Source organism: Nomascus leucogenys, chromosome 13 (assembly GCF_006542625.1).
Source record: "Nomascus leucogenys isolate Asia chromosome 13, Asia_NLE_v1, whole genome shotgun sequence".
NCBI lineage: Eukaryota > Metazoa > Chordata > Mammalia > Primates > Hylobatidae > Nomascus > Nomascus leucogenys.
The window spans coordinates 106,747,309-106,766,860 of record NC_044393.1 but is presented as its reverse complement, the minus strand read 5'-3'; the positions used below and the strand labels follow the sequence as shown (position 1 = coordinate 106,766,860).

The 19,552-nt window shown below is 50.3% G+C and overlaps 1 protein-coding gene across 2 annotated transcripts in view; it reads left to right on the top strand.

Moving 5' to 3' along the window:
* Positions 1-1,287: 1,287 nt before the first annotated feature.
* PTPRN2 (protein tyrosine phosphatase receptor type N2) overlaps positions 1,288-19,552 on the top strand; it is a 998,301-nt gene continuing 980,036 nt past the window's right edge. For both annotated transcript variants that reach the window (XM_003281603.4, XM_004090276.3), the window contains exon 1: positions 1,288-1,531. In XM_003281603.4, the coding sequence (XP_003281651.2) occupies positions 1,420-1,531 (112 nt within the window). In that variant the 5' untranslated portion in view covers positions 1,288-1,419. The remainder of the gene's footprint in view (positions 1,532-19,552) is intronic.

The window sequence follows — 19,552 nt, the reverse complement described above, 5'->3', positions numbered from 1 at the left end:
GGAGGGCTGCGACAAAGAAAGAGGAGCTGCTTTCTTGAAGGATGGGAGGGTGAGGGGCCCCAGCAAGGAGATGACGGAGGTCTGAGGACAGAGGTGTCCGTGAGGAGGGGACTTAGGACAGTCAGCCCCAATATCCAACTCTGAATTGCAGATGTTTGGGCTACGATGGAACTCCCTCGCTGCCATCCCAGCCCCCACTCACTGTCCACAGGTGCCAGCCTTGCCCAGGCTGGTAAGGGACGCGGAAGGCATGGCCCTGGGGGCCAGGCATGGAGGAGAAAACCCACAGGGCGCCAGGCAGATGTCCTTGGAATGAGAACGTGGCGGGAAGGCACGCGGGAGGGCTCAGGCCTCTGTCCAAGCCAGAAGCAGGTGGGGAGGTTGGGGGCCCAGGTGGGGTCACCAGGACAGGGACCCGGGAGGGGGTGACCCTGGGGTACGGTGTGAGGGAGATGGGCTGTGGAGAAGCGCAGGCTCCCTCCCACCCGGAGGCCCCTACTGGCCCCCTTTGTCTTAGGACCTCTTGGAAGTGGCACTGTCTCCTGAGGAGGACACGCGACATCCCCCAGGACCCCGGGCGGAACGGCGGCGAGGAGACCAGGCCTGCAAGAGGCCTCACCCTGCTCTGCCCCAGAGCCCGCCTGGCCCCAGCCCACACCCCAGGCCCTCCGGGAGCTTTCCTGGGACCGAGCCTGGGCGCTGCCCGCGCTGCAGGGGAGGTCGACTGGGTCCACCTCTGCGCGACCGGATGCGCAAGTGGCCCGTTACGTTTAAATTAAATAAACGGTTGGAAGGCGTTAATTCGACGCGCGCGGGGCCCCGCGGGTAGAGGCCGCCTGCCCAGGTCCCCAGCAGAGTAGGTTCGGGCCTTTGCGTCCGGGCCAAGGGCGCGGCTTAGGCCCCCGCCGTCCCCAGGGACAGTGCAACCCCCAGCACCGGGCCGGGCGGGGAGCGGTGGCAGGCGGGGAGGGGATCGGAGGGCCAGGCGGGGGGCAGGAATGCAAGTGGGAGGGGACGCGCGGGGGCGGACGAGGCGTTCCGAGCGGGGAGGGGAGCGAGCTGGGGCGGGGGAGTCCAGGGCCGGGCGTGGGGCTCCGGGCCGCGGCGCCCGCGAGTGTGGAGGGAAAGGAGCCGGGCGGGCGGGGGGCGTGGCCGGGGCGAGCGGGGCTGGCCGGGGGCGTGGCCTGAGGGCGGACGCGCGTCCGGGGGCGGGGCCCTGCAGACGGGGGCGGGGCCGGGGCGGGGCCGGGGCGGGGCCGGGCGCTGTCCGGTGCTGAAGCTCGGCCCGGCGTCGCCGCAAGAGCGCGAGAGGCGCGGCGGGAGGAGCTGGCGGCGCGCGCCTCCCTGGGCCCGGACTCGGCCGCCTCCCACCGCCTCCCGCGCGGCCATGGACTGAGCGCCGCCGGCCAGGCCGCGGGGATGGGGCCGCCGCTCCCGCTGCTGCTGCTGCTACCGCTGCTGCTGCCGCCACGCGTCCTGCCTGCCGCCCCCTCGTCCGTCCCCCGCGGCCGGCAGCTCCCGGGGCGTCTGGGTGAGTGGGGGGCGCGGGGGGAGGGGCGTCTCAATGAATTAGTTGGGGGCGTTGTGAGAGGGGCGCCTCCGTGAGGGAGTCGGGGTGGGGAGAGGCGCCACCGTGAGGGGTTGGGGGGAGAAGCGCCTCCGTGAGGAGTTCGGGGGGAGGGGCGGCGCCTCAGTGAGGGGGTTGCGGGGAGGAGTGCCTCTGAGTGAGGGGGCATGCAGGAAGGGCGCCTCAATAAATGAGTGGGGGCGTTGGGGGAGGGGCGCCTCCGAGTGAGAGGTTCTGGGGGAGGGACGCCTCAATGAATGAGTGGGGGGCGTGGGGGGAGGGACGCCTCAATGAATGCGGGGCGTGGGGGGAGGGCGCCTCAATGAATGAGGGGGGTTTGGGGGAGGGGCGCCTTGGTGAGTGACGGGGCGCGGGGGGAGGGGCGCCTCAGTGAGTGAGTGGGGAGCGCGCCTTGGCGAGCAGGTCGGGGGCTCCGGGGGTCTCGGGGTTCCAGCGCGACACCCCCAGGCTCTGGGTCGCAAGCCCCCGGCCACGGGTCGCGCGCCTCTCTGTGCTCACTGGTGGCTCGGAGCAGGTCTCGCGCCCCTGCCTCAGTTTCCCCCCCGGCGTCGCCTCCTGCCTCTCCCCCAGCTCCTTGGCCTCACGCCCCTAGCCCCGCCACTCGGCACTCCCTTGGCCCTGGAGCGCGGGGCCCTGGTCCGGCGTGGGTGCGCCCCCCGCTGGTGTTTGCGCCGCGTGTGCCGCGAGGGGCCGGGCCTCGGATGTCCCGCTGCACCCGCTTCTACCTGCGTCCCCCGCACCCCCCGCGGGCAGCGCCGCCGAAATCAGAGGACATTTTTCCTCCGTGGCAGCCGCGGGAGGAAAGGGAGGGCGGCAGCTTCACGGCAGCGAGGGAGTGGAAGCCGCTGCTTTCCCAGGCGGACGCCCCTGTTTTAAACCCATAAAACCTCCAGTCCCCGGCACCTCCTTTCCTGTTAATCTTGTTTATTAAGAAGATTTACCATAAAGCCAATGTTTCCAGGCGGCTTCGGGGCCAGAATTACACATGACAGGTTAGGATAATCGGTGTCCACGGGGCGCAGAAGCAAACGCAGGCGGGGACGGAGGGGGGTCCTTCGCCGCTGCCCAGCGCCGCCTGCACCCACCTCAGCGCGGCTGGGCTCCGGCACCTTCCTCTCTGCCTCTAGGCCCTTCTGGTCTCCAGTAGTGCTTTATCGTCAAAATCCCAAACAAACAAAAACTGCAGAGAACCAGGTGTCTTGACACAGTCTCCCTGGACTCCTGAGTTGACGCTCCCCTCCCTCAAGCCAGAGTCTCCTGAATTCCTCCCTTGCCTTGAGGTCTCCTCACACTCCCTAACCTGCTTGTCTCTGTTAGAAGGAACACAGGCCCTGGGAAAGGAGGTCCTTGCTCACCTGCCTTGGAGTCCTGGGAGGGAGTGTTTGTGCTGGTCCCGCACCTCTGGGATCTAGCCCAGTCACTGTGCCCCCAGGGCCCAGGTGAAGCCATCACCCTTCCATGCTGGAGCACGGATGAGTCCTGCATGGGAAGCTTGGGGGCCTTGCTCACTCTGCCTCCTCCTGGTGCCTTGCCCCGTATCAGGAAAGAAGGCCCAGCTGTGCACCAGTGGCCTCTTGCTGGGGTTGTATTCCTTCCTCCAGCTGGCTTGACCTGGCCAGTCACCTTATGGGAGAGTTGTTTGCTCTGAGGCCAAGTGCCGCCCTTCACCTACACATGAAGCACACATGGGCGTGGAGTGTCCCAGGGAAGGTAGGTCATTATGGTGTGAGCTGGAGGCTGGTCCTTGACTGCCTTCCTTGCCATTGCAATGGCCAGTTCACAGCATTCTTCCAAAATCACAGAGAAAGTCAGAAAGGTGGGGGGTAGCTGAGAGAGGCAGCAAAGGAAAACCCAAAGATGGAAGTGCATGAAGAGAGGAAAGCTACTAAACTGAATGATAATGCCCAATGCAGCAGTGTTATTTTGGCTACCAGCAAAGTTGACTCATATAATTAAAACTGGTGCCATGTTTCCCTCGGCCCTGATCACGGTGTGACTGGTAACAGAAGGCTGTGTCATTAGGAGACTTATGGACTCACTCATTTTGTGGGAAAACATTAAGGATGCAGACGTCGTTCGAATTGTTTGAAGGACTCCAGGTGAAAGGCATCACCTACATTCTCAGGTAATTGGAAACTGCCCCAGTGGTATAGACAAAGAGTGAGATGTATGTGTGATCCTCCCATTGCAGGAGCCACCTTGGGGCAGAATGTGGCCATGTGTCAGCTACTTGTGTCCCCTCCACCTTGTACCATCCTCACTCAGTGTTGCTGCCATTTTGTCAGAACACAATCCACAGAGAATGCAAGAAGCTTGCTTACCTGGCAGGTGCTGCCATTTTTCTTTCTCTCCTGTCTGGATCTTGTTTGGCAATGGTCACGCCAACTACATTGTTCCAAATAATGAGGCTCGATTAAAGATGCACAGAGCGGCCTTAAATCTGGCCCAGCTGTGCCATTTGTAATCTATTTATTTATTTACCTATTAAGATTCAACTTCACGTCGAGGCCTCCAGAACACATGTGGTTCAAGGAGATCCAAGTTTTTGCTCCTCTGTTACGTCAAAAAGCCTTGTAGTTTAGAACTAGGGGGTTGATGTTAACAAGACCTAAAGACCAATTCTTTTTATATAGGATGCCTTGTCTTGAGCAAGGGGCCCTTCTCATGTTGATAGTGAAGGAGCTCTTGATGAAACCCAGAGTCGATAACTACCGTCTCTGAGTTTATTCTCGTGGCCTTGAGCTGCACTCCACGATGCTGACTTATTTCCAGAACAGCTGTTGGCAGCACCCCATGGTAGTGGAAGTCTCACTGCTTCCTCTCTTAAAGGACACTCTTTTCCCCTGATTTATTTAGTTTCCTGCCCTCTCATCACCCACTCTGCCTGTTCCTTTCTGGTCGGAAGGGCTCCCTTATGGCATTAATTAATTATCTGTGAGACCATTATCGAAGCTGAACATAGGGGAACATGGCATCCTTTCTAGTGACACGATTCAGCTTTGCTTGTAGCCAAAATAACACTGGTGTGTTATGCAGGGCTGTTCAGACATCCTGATGGTCTTTTCTTCATATGCTTCAGTCTTTGAGTTTTCCTCCCCACAGGCCCGCCTTTCTCTGTGATTTCAGGGCATCCTTTGTGCAGGTCTCAGTGCTTTTTCCTTAAGTTTAACTTGAACATAAGCCCTTTGTTAAGGGCTTTACGCTGTTCTTCAGTTACATGGAGGCTGACTTGTGAACCTGCTCAGGTAGCCCCTATGTTTATGGGGGCAGTTTTCTAAAGGCCCCCCCCTTCCTTTTGCTAAAGAAGCACAACTTTCATTTGCCAATGATAGAGTCAGGCTTTCATGCAGATTTTGCCTGGAGAATCCAGATTCAGAACCAGTGGGTGCACCTGGCTGTGAAGACAGGAGATTGTTCATTTTGCTCCTTTGTTTTGGCCTTCCGATTTGCCTACACAGACTTTTCATTCACCAGGGAGCCCACACAGAGCTGAGAGGCAGAGCCATCAGAGCAGGACTCTGCTGGCTTTGTGAAGGAGATGGCGTGATTGTTTATTTTTAAATCAAAAGATCCTTACTGCCGCAAAAGCACAAATCTATCTTTACTTCTTGGGGTCCGGAGCCTTTGATTCTGTTTGGTTGGATGGTAATGAGCAACCTGCCCCTTCCCCCAAGAAGAGCCTGCTCCTTGCACATCTGTGAGCTTCTCTGCCTGTTGTTCCCTGTCTCTCCTACTCGGTCTCCATCAGCCTAAGGGCTGATGTTCTGGGCAGAAGGAATGGGGTGTGTTGTAAACCCTAGGCTTCTGGAAGAAGGAGGTGCCAGACAATGGGCTCACTCATGAAGCTAGATTCAGGAAGCAGGATGTAGGGTGTCAGGCTCAGAAGGGATGGGCAGGGAATGGAAGAGCTTTTAAAATGACTTCTCAGTGCTGAGCTTAGCTATGTGTTTCAGCATCTGGCAGCTTTTCTTCCAATCTGATTTGTTTTTGTACCTGGTGATTAAGGTCAGGGGTGCCCGCCAGGGAGGTAGGGGTGGGCAAACACTTTGTCATAGTCCTCTCTCTGCTTTACTCCGAGATGGTGTTGGGCCCCGTCATGGCGTACAGCGGGAATCTCTGTGTGCTCTGAGATGTGTCAGCATGTTGGGTCTCCAGCTTCCTGTGAAGAATAGGGCTATTGACACAGGGTACACAGGACCAAGGTTAGGTGGTGTGATGTGCAGCCCAAGGCTCAACATCCCAAGGCCCCATCTTCTGATGAACTTTGTGGTAACACTGATCCTTTTATGTGACAATAATTTCTGCATTCTGGGTTTGTTTTGTCCTAGCGTTCATGCAGTATTACCTAATTTTTGGATGCAATTACTCATCGACTTTTCTTTAGATTTTGAAAGTGAGGAATATGGGACTAGGAAGGGGAGTGAAGCCTCAAGGAGACACAGGGTGCAGCTAAGCTGTCATCAGACATGGTCTCATTAAGAAAGTTCCACTCAATGCAACTGGATTTGTGGGCGAGCCATGACCACTGCCTCTTAGAGGGTTACCTTAGAATTTCAAATTCCTTATGAAAACGTGTTTGCAGCCAAACGTGGCCCAAACTAATAATAGCTCCCTGGCACTGGGTGACAGATATCTAAGATATGCCTGGATATTGCAAATATTACCAGTTTAAGGATTCTTTTTTTTTTTTTTTTGAGATGGAGTCTCACTTTGTCACCCAGGCTGGAGTACAATGGCGCAATCATGGCTCACTGCAGCCTCGAGCTCCTGGGCTCAAGCAATCCACCCATCTTAGCCTCTGAATAGCTGGGACTACAGGCACATGCCTCTGCACCAGGCTAATTAAAAAAAGTTTTGTCTTAGTTTGGGTTCATGGATAAATATAATAACTAAAAAACGAGCAAAAAAAATTAAAAATGAATAATTGTTTTTTCTTTTTAGAGATGAGGTTCTTGCTATGTTGCCCAGGCTGGTCTTAAACTCCTGGCCTCAGGTGATCCTCCTGCCTTGGCCTCTCAAAGTGCTGGGATTACATGCATAGCCACTGTGCCCGACCGGGTTTAAGGATTCTTTGTGTGTGGAGAGGTGCAGAAAACGCTTAAGAAATGGCAGAAAGGGTTTTCATCCAGCCGAATCCCAAGAGACGAAGGCCAGATGCACCTCAGCTAAGAACCTCTCTTATCTTCCCTGACATGATGTTCCACTTCTCAGAGAAAGCAAACAGCTAAATTCATGGCAGATAACCCTCCACACCACATAAAAGCACCTGGCAGCTCTTTCCACATTAGTTTAAGTTGACCTTCATAAATGTAGACCCAGCTGGACTTATTTTTTAATCTTAGTTGATAGAAGGCCAGAAAACCTGAGGAGCAGAAAACAGTTAATCCACTTTTCTGCTGCTTGGAAACAGTGTGGAAACAGTGTGTTGAAGGAAGGGCATTTTTTTCTTTTAATTCCTGTTATCTCTAAGAACTCTGCCACAGCCACTATTTAAATACCTAGAACAGGAAGTAAAAATGGGTGAGGCTCCCTTGGAAACACCTGCTTCTGCACATTTTAAATACCTTTTTTGTTTGTCACTCTGCCTCACGAGGCTGGTAAGTGGGTGGCTCTTGCAGGCGGCTGGAAAACTGGACCTCGGACTACCGAGCTGCATTTGTCTTGAACGGCTTCTGTGTGTGTAACGAAAAGAAACAAGAGATGATGAATGGTGACAGTTACTCAGTGTTAACTCTCATCTCTGGAGGTGGTAAGAGGGCATTTCACTTCCTTTGTTTTTGTCTGTTCCCTCCAATAGTCCTAACTGGGATTCAGAAAACCAAGGGCATTCCCTGGGTAGTGCCAGGACTAGGACTGTGTCTTGTGAGGGTGATTCAAGGCCATGGCAGGTGACAGGGGATGAACTAATAGTTACAAAACCGATTCTGGAGCTTTCTTTTTAAAATTTAATTTTAAATTATCATAAAGTAAAATGGACTTTTTTGGTGTACTGTGTTACACATAGATTCAGGTGGCCACCTCCTCTGTCAGGGTATGGATCATTCCATCACCCCCAAAACGTCCCAGTGTGCTCCCTTCACAGTGACAGCCTCTCCCATCCCTGTACCTCTGGGTACCCCTAAATCTTGAACCCCGGAGCCTTCCATGTGCGCTGACATGTATTCCCCAGAATAACCCATGTAGGTATTTCTATCTTCAATTTACAGATGGAAAGACTGAGGCTTGGAGTGGTTAAGGAATGTACCACAGGACACCCGGTGGATAGTCCTGGCATGGGGTCCTAGGTCTCTGGAGCCTCCTTTCTCTCCCAGTGGTCATCCCAGTATGGGCTGAGGATTCTACATGCTTCCAGAACATGTCTCTCTGGTTGCACAGAACAAGGACATCTGTCTCGTTCTTAAAGGAGTGGGGACCATTTCACTTGTCAAACTGCCTTTCTCCTAGGAGCTTCTCAACCTCAGGCCATGGAGATTTTAAAGTGCTCTTTGGCACCAGCAGGGGATTGATTTTCTGAGTTGGGTTTTGTTTTGGGTATCAGATTCAAATATTTGGTGTGCCTCTCTGAGGGAATTTTGATGTTTGGAAATGGACGACTTATTTTTGGAGACTTTTGACCTTCCCATAATGGCAGGGAATGAAAATGCCACCCGTAGGATTCACTACTTGATGTGTCCATAAAAATGTTATGTTCTGAATGCTTTCTGGGCTTCCATCAGGTTTTTAAAAATGTGGTGACACAAACACCAAAGAAGTGAGCTCTCATCTCAGACTTGTCAAAACAAAAACCCACTTCAGAATAAGGGATGAGAGAGGGATTACTTTCCTAAGAACATTTATTTAAGAGTAGTTCTGCTTAGGTTTGATGTTTCGAGTGGCAAGCAGGCAGGGGGGTGGTTCAGGGACTCCCTGCTCTTTTCTGAACTATGCTGGTGAAGGGAAAGAGTAGAATTTTCTATCATGTGACATGGGCGCTCCGTCACCACATGGTTCTGAAAGCTCATTTTGAAAAGGCTTCTGATGCAGTGTTCTGTATACAGCACAAAGGGTGTGTTTATAAATGGTTTGTTTGGCGGAAGGAATTTTCAGAAGGAGGAAGGCTGACCTGGTTTCCAAAGGGAAAGGACTTCATGTTAATCGTGCAAGTGAATTCTGGTTCCAAATGTGAAATACATTCAACTTGTAAATGGATGGGGCCACTAATAAAATTGGCAGTCAGAGGCCGTGATTTTAATCCAGCTCAAAGCAGCAGTTAATCTGTGGTACAATTTGAGGCTGACTCCACAATGTGTACATTCTCTGAAATAGTCGCTCTTCTAGTGGACTCAACTGTGCACACCAGTGCAAGCTCCATTTCTTAGCCGGAGGCAGGGGATGGAACATAGGTGAAGCAGTGGCAGGAGCTGCTATCCGATGACTTCCCACCTCAAGTCCATTTTGTCCCTCACATTTCTTTTACTAAGAGTTCTTGAATCTCTTTCTCTGCTTTGCCTGAAAACAGGCCAAGGTTGAGACCACTGGACTTCCATCTGATTTGAGTGTTTTGTGCTGAGATACAGCTGTGGTTAGAGCTGCTATGGGAAGCACAGCCATCAGTTCCTATGGAGCAGCACCCATTCTTGTGGTGGAAGCCTTGTGGCATCCATGTGCCCACTTTGTTATGCTGTTATGGTCCTTGATTCTATGAAATAGCCAACATGAAATTATGATCAGTTAAGGTAACAGAAATTGGGCTTTTTCACTGAAATAGAAAGAGGATTCTAGCAGAGTCAGAAACTGCAGGTGATTTCTGCAAATATGCTAGGGAATATGTGGCTATGTTTCAAGAGCACAAATTAAACGACAGTACTGCTTCCATGCAGTGTGTTGACAGATTGAGAGGTCACCTTATCTTTCCAATCAGATAATCTTTACAGTTTGCACTTGCACTCATATTAGAAGTCAAGAGAAATGGAAGGACTTCACCTATAATCTCTCTGGATTTATACTTTGAGCAAAATACCTGGTTCTTCATGTTTTTGAGAGGACTACCTGAGATGAGTGGGAGAGTCCTTGGTAACCACAGAGTTTCTGATAAGTCCTAGTGGTTGTTATTTTTGGACGCTCCAGGTTTCTACAGTTAATGTTGGAGGTGGTGGCTGACAGGATGGAATATTGTTATTGTTAGAAACAATATTACTTTAGAAAATCCAAGTCTCAGATGAACTGACAATAGAGATTATTGCAAAAGCATTGCCATTACCTTTTAAAGAGTAATATCATTTATATTTCTTAATAGGCATATCCAAACAGGTTACATCAATAAGGATGAGGCCTGATTTTGTTGTGATGATGAGAGTAACTGATGGTGACAGCCCTTTGGAGTTTATTTCACATCATCCCTTCGATGACTGTAAAGCCCTTGAATAAAAGAAGTGGGACTTGGCCGGGCACAGTGGCTCATGCCTGTAATCCCAGCACTTTGGGAGGCTGAGACAGGCAGATCATCTGAGGTCAGGAGTTCAAGACCAGCCTGGCCAACATGGTGAAACCCCGTCTCTACTAAAAATACAAAAATTAGCTGGTTGTAGTGGCAGGTGCCTGTAATCCCAGCTACTTGGGGGGTTGAGGCAGGAGAATCACTTGAACCTGGAAGATGGAGGATGCAGTGAAATGAAATTGTGCCAGTGCACTACTGCCTGGGTGACAGAGGGAGACTCTGTCTCAACAACAACAACAATCACCAAAAAAAAAAAAAAAAAAAAAAGAAGTGGGACTGAAGGGAACAATAGACACTGGGAATGCCTAAAGAGGGGAGGGAGGAAGGAGCCAAGGGTCAAAAAACTACTTACCAAGTACGGTGTTCCTCATTTGGGTGACAGGATCATTATAAACCCAATAGTTGGCATCACTCAATACACCCACGTAACAAACCTGCATATACATGTACCCTTGGAATCTATGATTTTTTTGTTTTTTCACAGAGACATGGTCTGGCTCTATAGCCCAGACTGGAGTACAGTGGCATAGTCATAGTTCACTGCAGCCCTGAACTCCTGGGCTCAAGTGTTTCTCCCCTCCTGAGTGGCTGATACTACAGGGATGTGCCACCATGCCTGGCCTGAACTCCTGGACTCAGGTGATCCTCCTTCCTTGTCCTCCCAAAGTGCTGAGATTATAGGCATGAGCCACCATGCCTGGCCCCTGGAATCTAAAAAAAAAAAGTGACTTAAATAATATTCATACAAATTTCTTACAAGTTTGAGTAGAAAGTATAATAAAAAGAGATAGTACATACCCTTTTCTTAGATATGCTAAACACTTTCTTTTAAAATGTTTTATTATGTAATATTTGATAAATGCAAAATTCAGAGCACGTTTTTTAGTATACTTGGCATGTCTAGGATACACTGTTTTTAAGTGCCTGAATTTTGGTCTTCTCAACAAGCTTGCCCGGGGGGGTGTTGTTCCCTTTGCTCTTCTGAAGTGAGGTGAGTGGCTGGCTTGCTTTGCCCTCTGGCCTGCAGAGTAAGGGTGGGCAGTCTTGCTGTGCCTATCTTCCTGGCCTGTGGGGATGGCAAGGGGAGAGGGAGGTGGCCGGGCAGTGCAGGGTCTGTGTTAGGGCCCAGTGCACTATTCAGAATTTGCACAGGGCCCTTTCCCTTACTCCATCCACTTAGGGTTGTGTCAGATTCCCAAAGGGAGACCTGTGGGCTCTGGATGGGCCCTGTCCCTGTCATCACATCTCATATTTGGGGATCGGTGGCTCTGGTGGACCCCATTCCTGTGGTCATGTCCTATCCTTTATCTGTCTGTTTTATCAGGTTACAACAGTCTTCCTCTTAGAGGAAATGAAGAGAAGGTGAGTGCTCATTTTGCTGTTTGGACTTTCCTAGGAGCCCTCAGTGTTGTGCAGGCCTCATGCTGTCTGTGGCATCGGGCAGGGTGGGGACCCCTCAGTGTTGTGCAGGCCCCATGCTGTCTGTGGCATCAGGCAGGGTGGGGACCTCTCAGTGTTGTGCAGGCCCCATGCTGTCTGTGGTGTTTGGGAGGGTTGGGAGCCCTCAGTGTTGTGCAGGCTCCATGCTGTCTGTGGCATCGGGCAGGGTTGGGAGCCAGATGCCCTGTGCATTTCCATCTTGCTCCAGAACCTCTGTCTTGGCCACTGGCTGTCAGCTATGGCTCCCCATGCTGTGCTTCTGTGGGACCTTCGTGGTGTGTTCCTGTTCCTCATGTTCACTCAGATCAGCAGCATGTTACTCCCCAGAGGCCTCTATGGGAGAGGTACGCAGAGGTGCTGGTGGGAGGCTCCTTAGCAGTCCCCGTGTCCCTGTGGAAAGCCCTGGTAGTGCAGGCTGTGGGCTCTGGGGCTTGTCCCGAGAGGGCCCCTCATGTTTTCACCCCTTTTTCTGGCTCAAACTTGTGCCTGGAATGTGCTTAAAAAAGGCTTTGAGGCAGAGTTGTGTGGAATAGAGAAACTGTGACATCAGAAGCAGAACTTTACAGAGATGTTCATTCTTGCAAAACCAGTGTGGCCTGAAAATGGCTTCTTCTGCATGAACCTGGCAGGGTCGCTGTGCAGGCGGCCCGGGCTGGCAGTGCCTGGCTGTGAGTGACTTGGTGTGTTTGCAGACACACAGCTCTGTCTGAGTGACCACACCAGGGGACACACCTCACCCAGGCCTGGGGGTTCCTGCTTGTTGCTTGTTTGGGGTAAGAGGCAGGCTCTTCCAGCGGGGAAAGTATTGACAGCACATGGAATGGGGATGTTGCAAACTCAGAGAACATTTTTTTTCTGAGTTTTTCATTGCTGTGAGCTTAACAATGATCACTTGAAAAAGGAAACATTTTTAACTGGAAAATATTTTTAAAAATGAAGATTAGATTCTTGGTTTAGTTTTCTATAAAACAATCTACTTATTTTTAAATTTTTATTATAATTTCTAATAATACTGAAATTATTATTGGTTATATCTATTTTGTCTCTTTGGGAAGTAAGATGTAGTTCTCAAGAGATGTGTTGATTTAGTGCCCTTCTGAGAGAATAAAAAGGTGCAATTTTGTGAAAAATTTGGATACTTATATAGATATGCCTCTTGTATCCTCCACAGGTTCTGAGGGGTGAAATATAGATGTAAAACCTGGCCGGGCACATTGGCTCATGCCTGTAATCCAAGCACTTTGGGAGGCTGAGGCGGGAGGATTGATTGAGGCCAGGAGTTTGAGACCAGCCTGGGCAACACAGTGAGACTCTATCTCTACAAAAAATGTAAAAAATTAGCTGGGCCTGGTGGCACACGCCTGTGGTCTCACTTACTTGGAAGGCTGAGACAGAAGGATCACTTGAGCCCAGGAGTTTGAGGCTACAGTGAGCGGTGATAAAAAGTAAAGCCCATCTTATGGGGCTAGCCAACTACATTATTGACAATATCAGTCAATAGCAAATGTTAAAAAGTGACATGTTTGGTTTATTGGTACTTTTAAAGAATATATAACATTTGTTTAATGATTTAATATTTTTCATAGCACTCTGAAAGAATGTCAGATATTCAGGGTAAGTTTAAAGGCAAGCACTATGAAAAAAAAGAATGTCCCAGATTGTTACAGGTGATTTCACATAAGATACCATGTTTGAGAAAGACTGTAGATAAAATAAGTACTAACTCCGAAATCAAAGGCTCATTTTGAAAGATTCTGCCATGTGTGGGTATATTGTTAGCATGTTCCAAATGTTGAAATAGTTCTTCTAGACTATTAAAAGATGCTACTTTCCTGTGTAAAATAAATGACAAAAGGGAAGAAAAATATGTCCTTGAAGAAAGGATGGAAGTCTGTTTTAATTTGCAGCCTGAAGGAGAAGAGGGTGAGTAGTCTGGTGGTGGCCAGTTCTGCTGTGTAGATCAGTGGCTGTCACCTATGCTGCTGGGACTAGGTGGATGGCGGACAGGGACGTTGTTCGACATCCTGCAGTAGGCAGGACACTCCACGGAGCCACCCACCCAGTGTGCCAGCAAGGCCCGTCCAGCAGCCTGATGCATGTGGAGGAAGCTGCCGGGCATGCAGTCCTCACATGTAGCAGAGGAATAATTTGGCTTAAATTATGGCAGAACAAACTTTAAAAGAAAGGAAGAAGTATTGGCCCCTTCCATGCCACCTTCCAGTTCTGGCTAGAGTAACTGCCACAACTGAAAGTCTGATCCTATCACTCTTCTGCCGGAGCTGCCCCACACATGACCTTAGGAAGGAAGCCCAAGCCCTGGGCAGGGCTCTTGGGCCCTCACTGGCAGGAAGCTTCTGCCTCATCCCCCTTGTGGCCCCTCCTCTCAGTGTCTCAGTGTCTGATGGCGCCACCAACAGAAATGTGCATTTATTTACCAGATACATACTCTTATTTACAAGTTATATATGTGCTCCACTGAACTCATTGTATGTTTATTATAAAAAATTCAAAACAAATTTAAGAGAATGAGAAATTAAACATCACTAATGATTAAAATATTTTGAAGATACAAAAACTTCTTTGTATTCACTAAAATTTTTATTAATGTGATTAATAACATTTTAGATACTTAGTTTTTAAGTGTCTTTAATCTGGAGAGCTTCAATCTATGGTTATTTGCTGTCTCGATGCACAATATATGCTGAGAACAGTGCTCATCACTACTGAAAATATGCATAAATCTGTAATTGAGAAAGTTCAAAGGATGATTTTTAATCTTTCTGGTTGCCTTCTTGTGAGTCTAAATGTGATGCTTTCCACTTCAAAATGTGTCTAAAGAAGAGCTCCCATTGGAAGTACAGATTTTCTTGTATTTCCTTTCTGAGAATCTTTTCAAATCTCTGGATTACATATAGTTAAAATGGGTCACCTAATCCATAAATCTCTTCACAGTCCCATGGAAATTGCAGCATAGTTTGAGAATGATACAAGGGGGCCCACTCTTCTGGCACCAGACCCCAAGAGGCCATTTGCTGTGGGGTCTCGTGGGGCTCCAGCATTAGCCCATATATATCAAGCTTAATTTGTAGGACATCTAAGGGTGGGCATATCTCAATATATATGTTGAGTAATTTTTGCTGAGTAAATGAATACATCAATTACAGATTCTCAGAGCTGGAAAAGAGTCCCTGGTCCAGTTTCATCGATTCATAAGTAACTTCCACACAAGGACATTCAGACCCAGGCATGGGGAGTGACTTGCTGTTGACCTTCCTGTTCAGAGACCCGAGCTCTTGGTTGGTTGATTTTCAAGGAACGAACCCCAGAGACATGAAGCTGTGGTGAGCACTGGCAGTCAGAAAGGAGAAGTGGTCACTCCTCCAGACTGCTTCTAGCTCTGTTACTCTAGGATTGGATTGAAGACCCCTATGCTGACTCTTTATTTTTAAAATTGATACCAACGTATGACTTTTCACAAGTAACATAATCTTTTTCTGAAAATTGCTTGACTTTATCTAAAAATCTATTCTGGCCTCCTCAGCACCCAAAGTTGATGTTTTCTGCATTTCTAGGAAGCAGATTCCCTTTCCCATCCCCCCTCCATTTTCTCTGAACATCTTGAGTTGTTTAGCTGGGTATAAAGTGTTAGTGACATACAAAGAAATGTTGATGATCAGATGAGGCATCTGTACCAGAGGATGATCATTAATTCCCATTAAGTATTTTTATAAAAGTAAAATGAGGGAAGAAAATACATTACTGTGTGCCTCAGAAGACTCTTGTCCATTCATCATGCGTCATGCTAAATTACTATTTTAAATTTAGATTCTTAGTCTAAGAACATTTCAAAATGAATTAACAACTATTCCTCAGCTTAGAAAATGTCATGGAGTGAGATTTATTTATTTAGTTGGAATAAAATGTAAATCATTCTGAAAGTATAAACTCATACTTGCAAGCTTACTATACTGGCAAAATCAGTGGGCTGATAATATGCACTATAGTCTCATCTTTATTTAGAAACTGCTGTTCCTATATCAGCTTAATAATTTTCTACTGAAGAACAAAGTGTAAAGCAATTTAAGTGGCAAAGATCTCTGAGTGGCGTGTCCAGTAGTGGTGGACTAAGGGAGTCAATGACCCTGGCACCGAAAACAGATCTGGACAAAATGTATGAACTATATGAAGGATCACAGTGATGAGTCAGAGGGCAGAGACCCAGGAGAAGGGCAGGGATGTGGCACTTAGGGTCACTGTTTTCCAGAGGTGTAAGCTAGTCCTGATCAGGAGCTTTGGAGAGCTGTTGGGCAGAGGTCCCTGGTATGCCTTAGAGACTTGAGTTAGGACCCAGCAGGCTGCACCCAGAAAGGGTTCAGCAGACAGCTGTCTTCGTAGGCACAGAGCTGGCTCAGTGCCCTGGTGGGTCAGGGCTGCCAGGGCTGCTGGAATCCTCAGCCGCCAGGTGGGGCAAAGTGGATCTTCTCTGGAGGAGGTAGCATAACTAGAGCCTCAAGTTAACTCCACAGTTGTTCACATCACTACCCACTACCAAACAAAACAACATTTTGAGGGGAATTCATAGGTTTATCCTTTTCAGGTTCCTTTATCTCACTGTGAACGAAGAGGATCAGGTTTCCACCCAACTAGACAGCCAGACAGAGAAACCTCTTTTCAGAACATTGTACTGAATACCTACTATGTGCTAGTCATTGGACTTGCAAACACGAGAAAGACAGAGTCCCTGCCCTCCAGAACCCTCCCTGATTTCCAGAAGCTCCTGAACCTTTTCTGCCTTCTAGAACCTTCCCTGCCTTTCAGAACCTTCTGTGCTTCCAGAAGCTCACTAGTACCTTTCTCTTTCCAGTGCATTCCTAGTGCTTATCTTATAGCAGAATTTCATTAGGTTAATTCACTTAATAACTCTAGAGAATTTTCCATGTCATGTATACTGTTCTTGGCTCGGGAAGTTCTTATTCATCTCCACGTGTGATAAGACTTTGGTGAATAAATGCACCATTTTTATTCCATGGATATTTATTTTGTTGTGTTTCCTAATTTTTGTCAAGAAATGGAAACAGCAGCAATGAAATTGGCTCTTATCTTTTTGGATCCTTAAGAAATAGGTGCCTTTTGAAGAATCAGGGGAGAAGTAACGCAAGACCCCAGAAGTATGCCAACATATAAAACCCCAAGTCAAAGGTCAAACCACGCATTTGATCCCTCAAGTCCCCTGCTTGACCCTCTTCCAAGTGTACTTTCCTTCCTTTCATTCCTGCTCTAAAGCTTTTTAATAAACTTTCACTCCTGCTCCAAAAAAAAAAAAAAAAGAAATAGGTGGTTTTTTTTTTTTTTTTTGAGTTGGAGTCTCACTGTTACCCAGGCTGTAGTGCAGTGATGCGATCTCAGCTCACTGCAACCTCTGCCTCCCATGTTCAAGCGATTCTCCTGCCTCAGTCTCCCAAGTAGCTGGGATTACGGGCGCCCACTACCATGCTTGGCTAATTTTTGTATTTTTTAAGTAGAGATGGGGTTTCATCAGACTGGTCTCGAACTCCTGACCTCAGGTGATCCACCCACCTCAGCCTCCCAAAGTGCTGGGATTACAGGCGTGAGCCACTGTGCCCTCCAGAAATAGGTGCTTTTCATGAAGTGTGCCAACACACGGCAAAATTTAAAAAAAAAAATAAGCAAAAACAAAAACAAAAAATTCCAAGCCCTGCCACAGGGCTTGGAAATAAAATGAAATAAAATCAAATGAAATAAAACAGAATGGATTAAAAACTGAAGAGGCACCAGGTGGAGTGTCCGGTGAGGCTCCAGCCAGTGCGTCAGCCATGGCGGCGGCTGCTGGGAAGGCTCCTGTGTGTGGCTTTGCCAACCGGGCCCCGGGCTTTTCTCTGCAGGGATGGGCTTCTGAGCAGTGGAAGGCCAAAGATAACCAGGTCCACGCACGTTTGTGTCTTTCCACAATGTCGGGCTTTTATGGATGCTTTTAGTCTCAGTCACAAAAGCCATGAGCTCCACGGAGTTCCTGAGGAGGCGGTTCTCCCCGGTGCTTCCTGGTCAGTCCGTGGTCGGAGACCGGGGCTCACAGGCTCAAGCCTCTCCGCGGGCTCTCCGTGTTGCAAACCGTACCCAGCCGCGTGCTGAGCCAGTATACACGTGTTACAGCGGAAACATTCCACGGCAAGCCAGGTAACATCTCACATCAAGGAGACGGTGTGGGAGAGCGGGCTAGCAGGCCACTCGGGGGCACGGAGGACACAGGGAGAGTCTTCAGTGGCAGAGCCGGCCGGGGGATCAGGACCCACCGCGGGCAGACGCGTCAGTTGAGGGGTCAGAGCTGCCGAAGCCGCTTTCTCATGGTGCAGAGTCCGTCTGTGAGGACGGATGGTGGGAGAGGGTGCTCGAGGGCGCTCGGTTCTGTCCTGATCTGGTTGGACGCAGCCTTTTATTATGTATTAATTTATTTATTCAGCAAAACACCTGGTCCCCGTTGGCAGAGCTCGATGGAGTGTGGGGTGGAGGCCTCTGAGGGGGTCCCTTATACCCCGGCGCGCTGCTCAGGGCGAGGACCGAGGGCCCATTGCCAAGGAGCGGCCTCCAGAAGGACACGGAGCCCGGAACTGTGTCTGCGGAAGGACACGGAGCCCGGCTCTGGCTGCACGCTCCCCGCCTGGCTGCCCAGGTCGGCCTGCAGGGGTTGGAGACGGCTCCGCGGAGAGCCTGGGGCCCGGCCTCCGCCCGGAGGCGGCTTCTCGGGGCTTTCCCTTGCCTGGGGGAAACGGGTGGAGGACGTGCCAGAGGGAACGCGAGGGAGGAAAGGCCTGGCGGCCTTGGCGCGTGGGCTCTGGGCTCCCCCGTCTGCGAGCGGCACCCGCTGGCCAGGGCGCGAGGCTGAGGGAGAGCAGGAGGGCGCCGCCCCGCGCTCCTGTCAGTCAGGCGGCCTCGCGCCCCGCGTTCCTGTCAGTCAGGCGGCCCCGCACCCCGCGTTCCTGTCAGGCGGCCTCGTGCCCCGCGTTCTTGTCAGGCGGCCTCGCGCCCCGCGTTCCTGTCAGGCGGCCTCGTGCCCCGCGTTCCTGTCAGTCAGGCGGCCTCGCGCCCCGCGTTCCTGTCGGGTCGCCTCGCGCCCCGCATTCCTGTCAGGCGGCCTCGTGACCCGAGTTCTTGTTGGGCAGCCTTGTGCCCCGCGCTCCTGTCAGTGGCGCCCACGAGGCCGCTGGGAGCTGCTGCCTCCCTGTCCCCTCTTCCTGGCGAGGGGTCCAGCAGGACCCTAAGAGCAGGACCCTGAGAGCCGGACCCCTCGGCCCCACAGCCTGGCGTGCGCGAGCTCCTAGCCTTCCTCCGCTGTGACGCCCCGGGGAGGGTCTCTGGGAGTCTCGTCCGCCCGGGCAGGCACATCTGGGTCTGGCCCTCGTTCTGTGAGGCCCACGCCTGATCTTTTTTGAGGTCGCTCAGTGGTGATTGAGTTCTGGGAATTAAGTCCAAACTCCCTGGTTTACAACCCAAAGCCGGTGCGTTCGCTCAGGGACACGGGGCCTACCTGGGCCAGGAGTCTCCAGGGCACGGCCAGCGCCAGTCAACCCGTGGAAACGCTGCAGAGATGCATTCCTATTGTCAGATGTATTCCCCTTAAAATACCTAAATTCCTGAGATTTCAGATACATACATGTACAGTTAGTTATATGTGTTTTGAAACACACTCTTGCTCTGTTGCCCAGGCTGGAGTGCAGCCAAATGGTCACAGCTCACTGTAGCCTCCCACGCCTGGGCTCCAGCGATTCTCCTGTCTCAGCCTCTCCAGGAGCGGGGACCACAGGCCTACTCCCTCACACCTGCTTAATTTTTGTATTTTTTGTAGAGTTGGAGTCTCACTATGTTGACCAGACTGTCCTCAAACTCCTGGGCTCAAGTGTTCCTCCCACCTTGGCCTCCTGAAGTGTTGGAATTACAGGTATAAGCTCCCATGCCTGGAGGAATATTTTTTAATGTTAGTAATTTTTAAAAGAAGTGTGATAGGAAAGTTTTTTTTTATTTAAACATTTTTA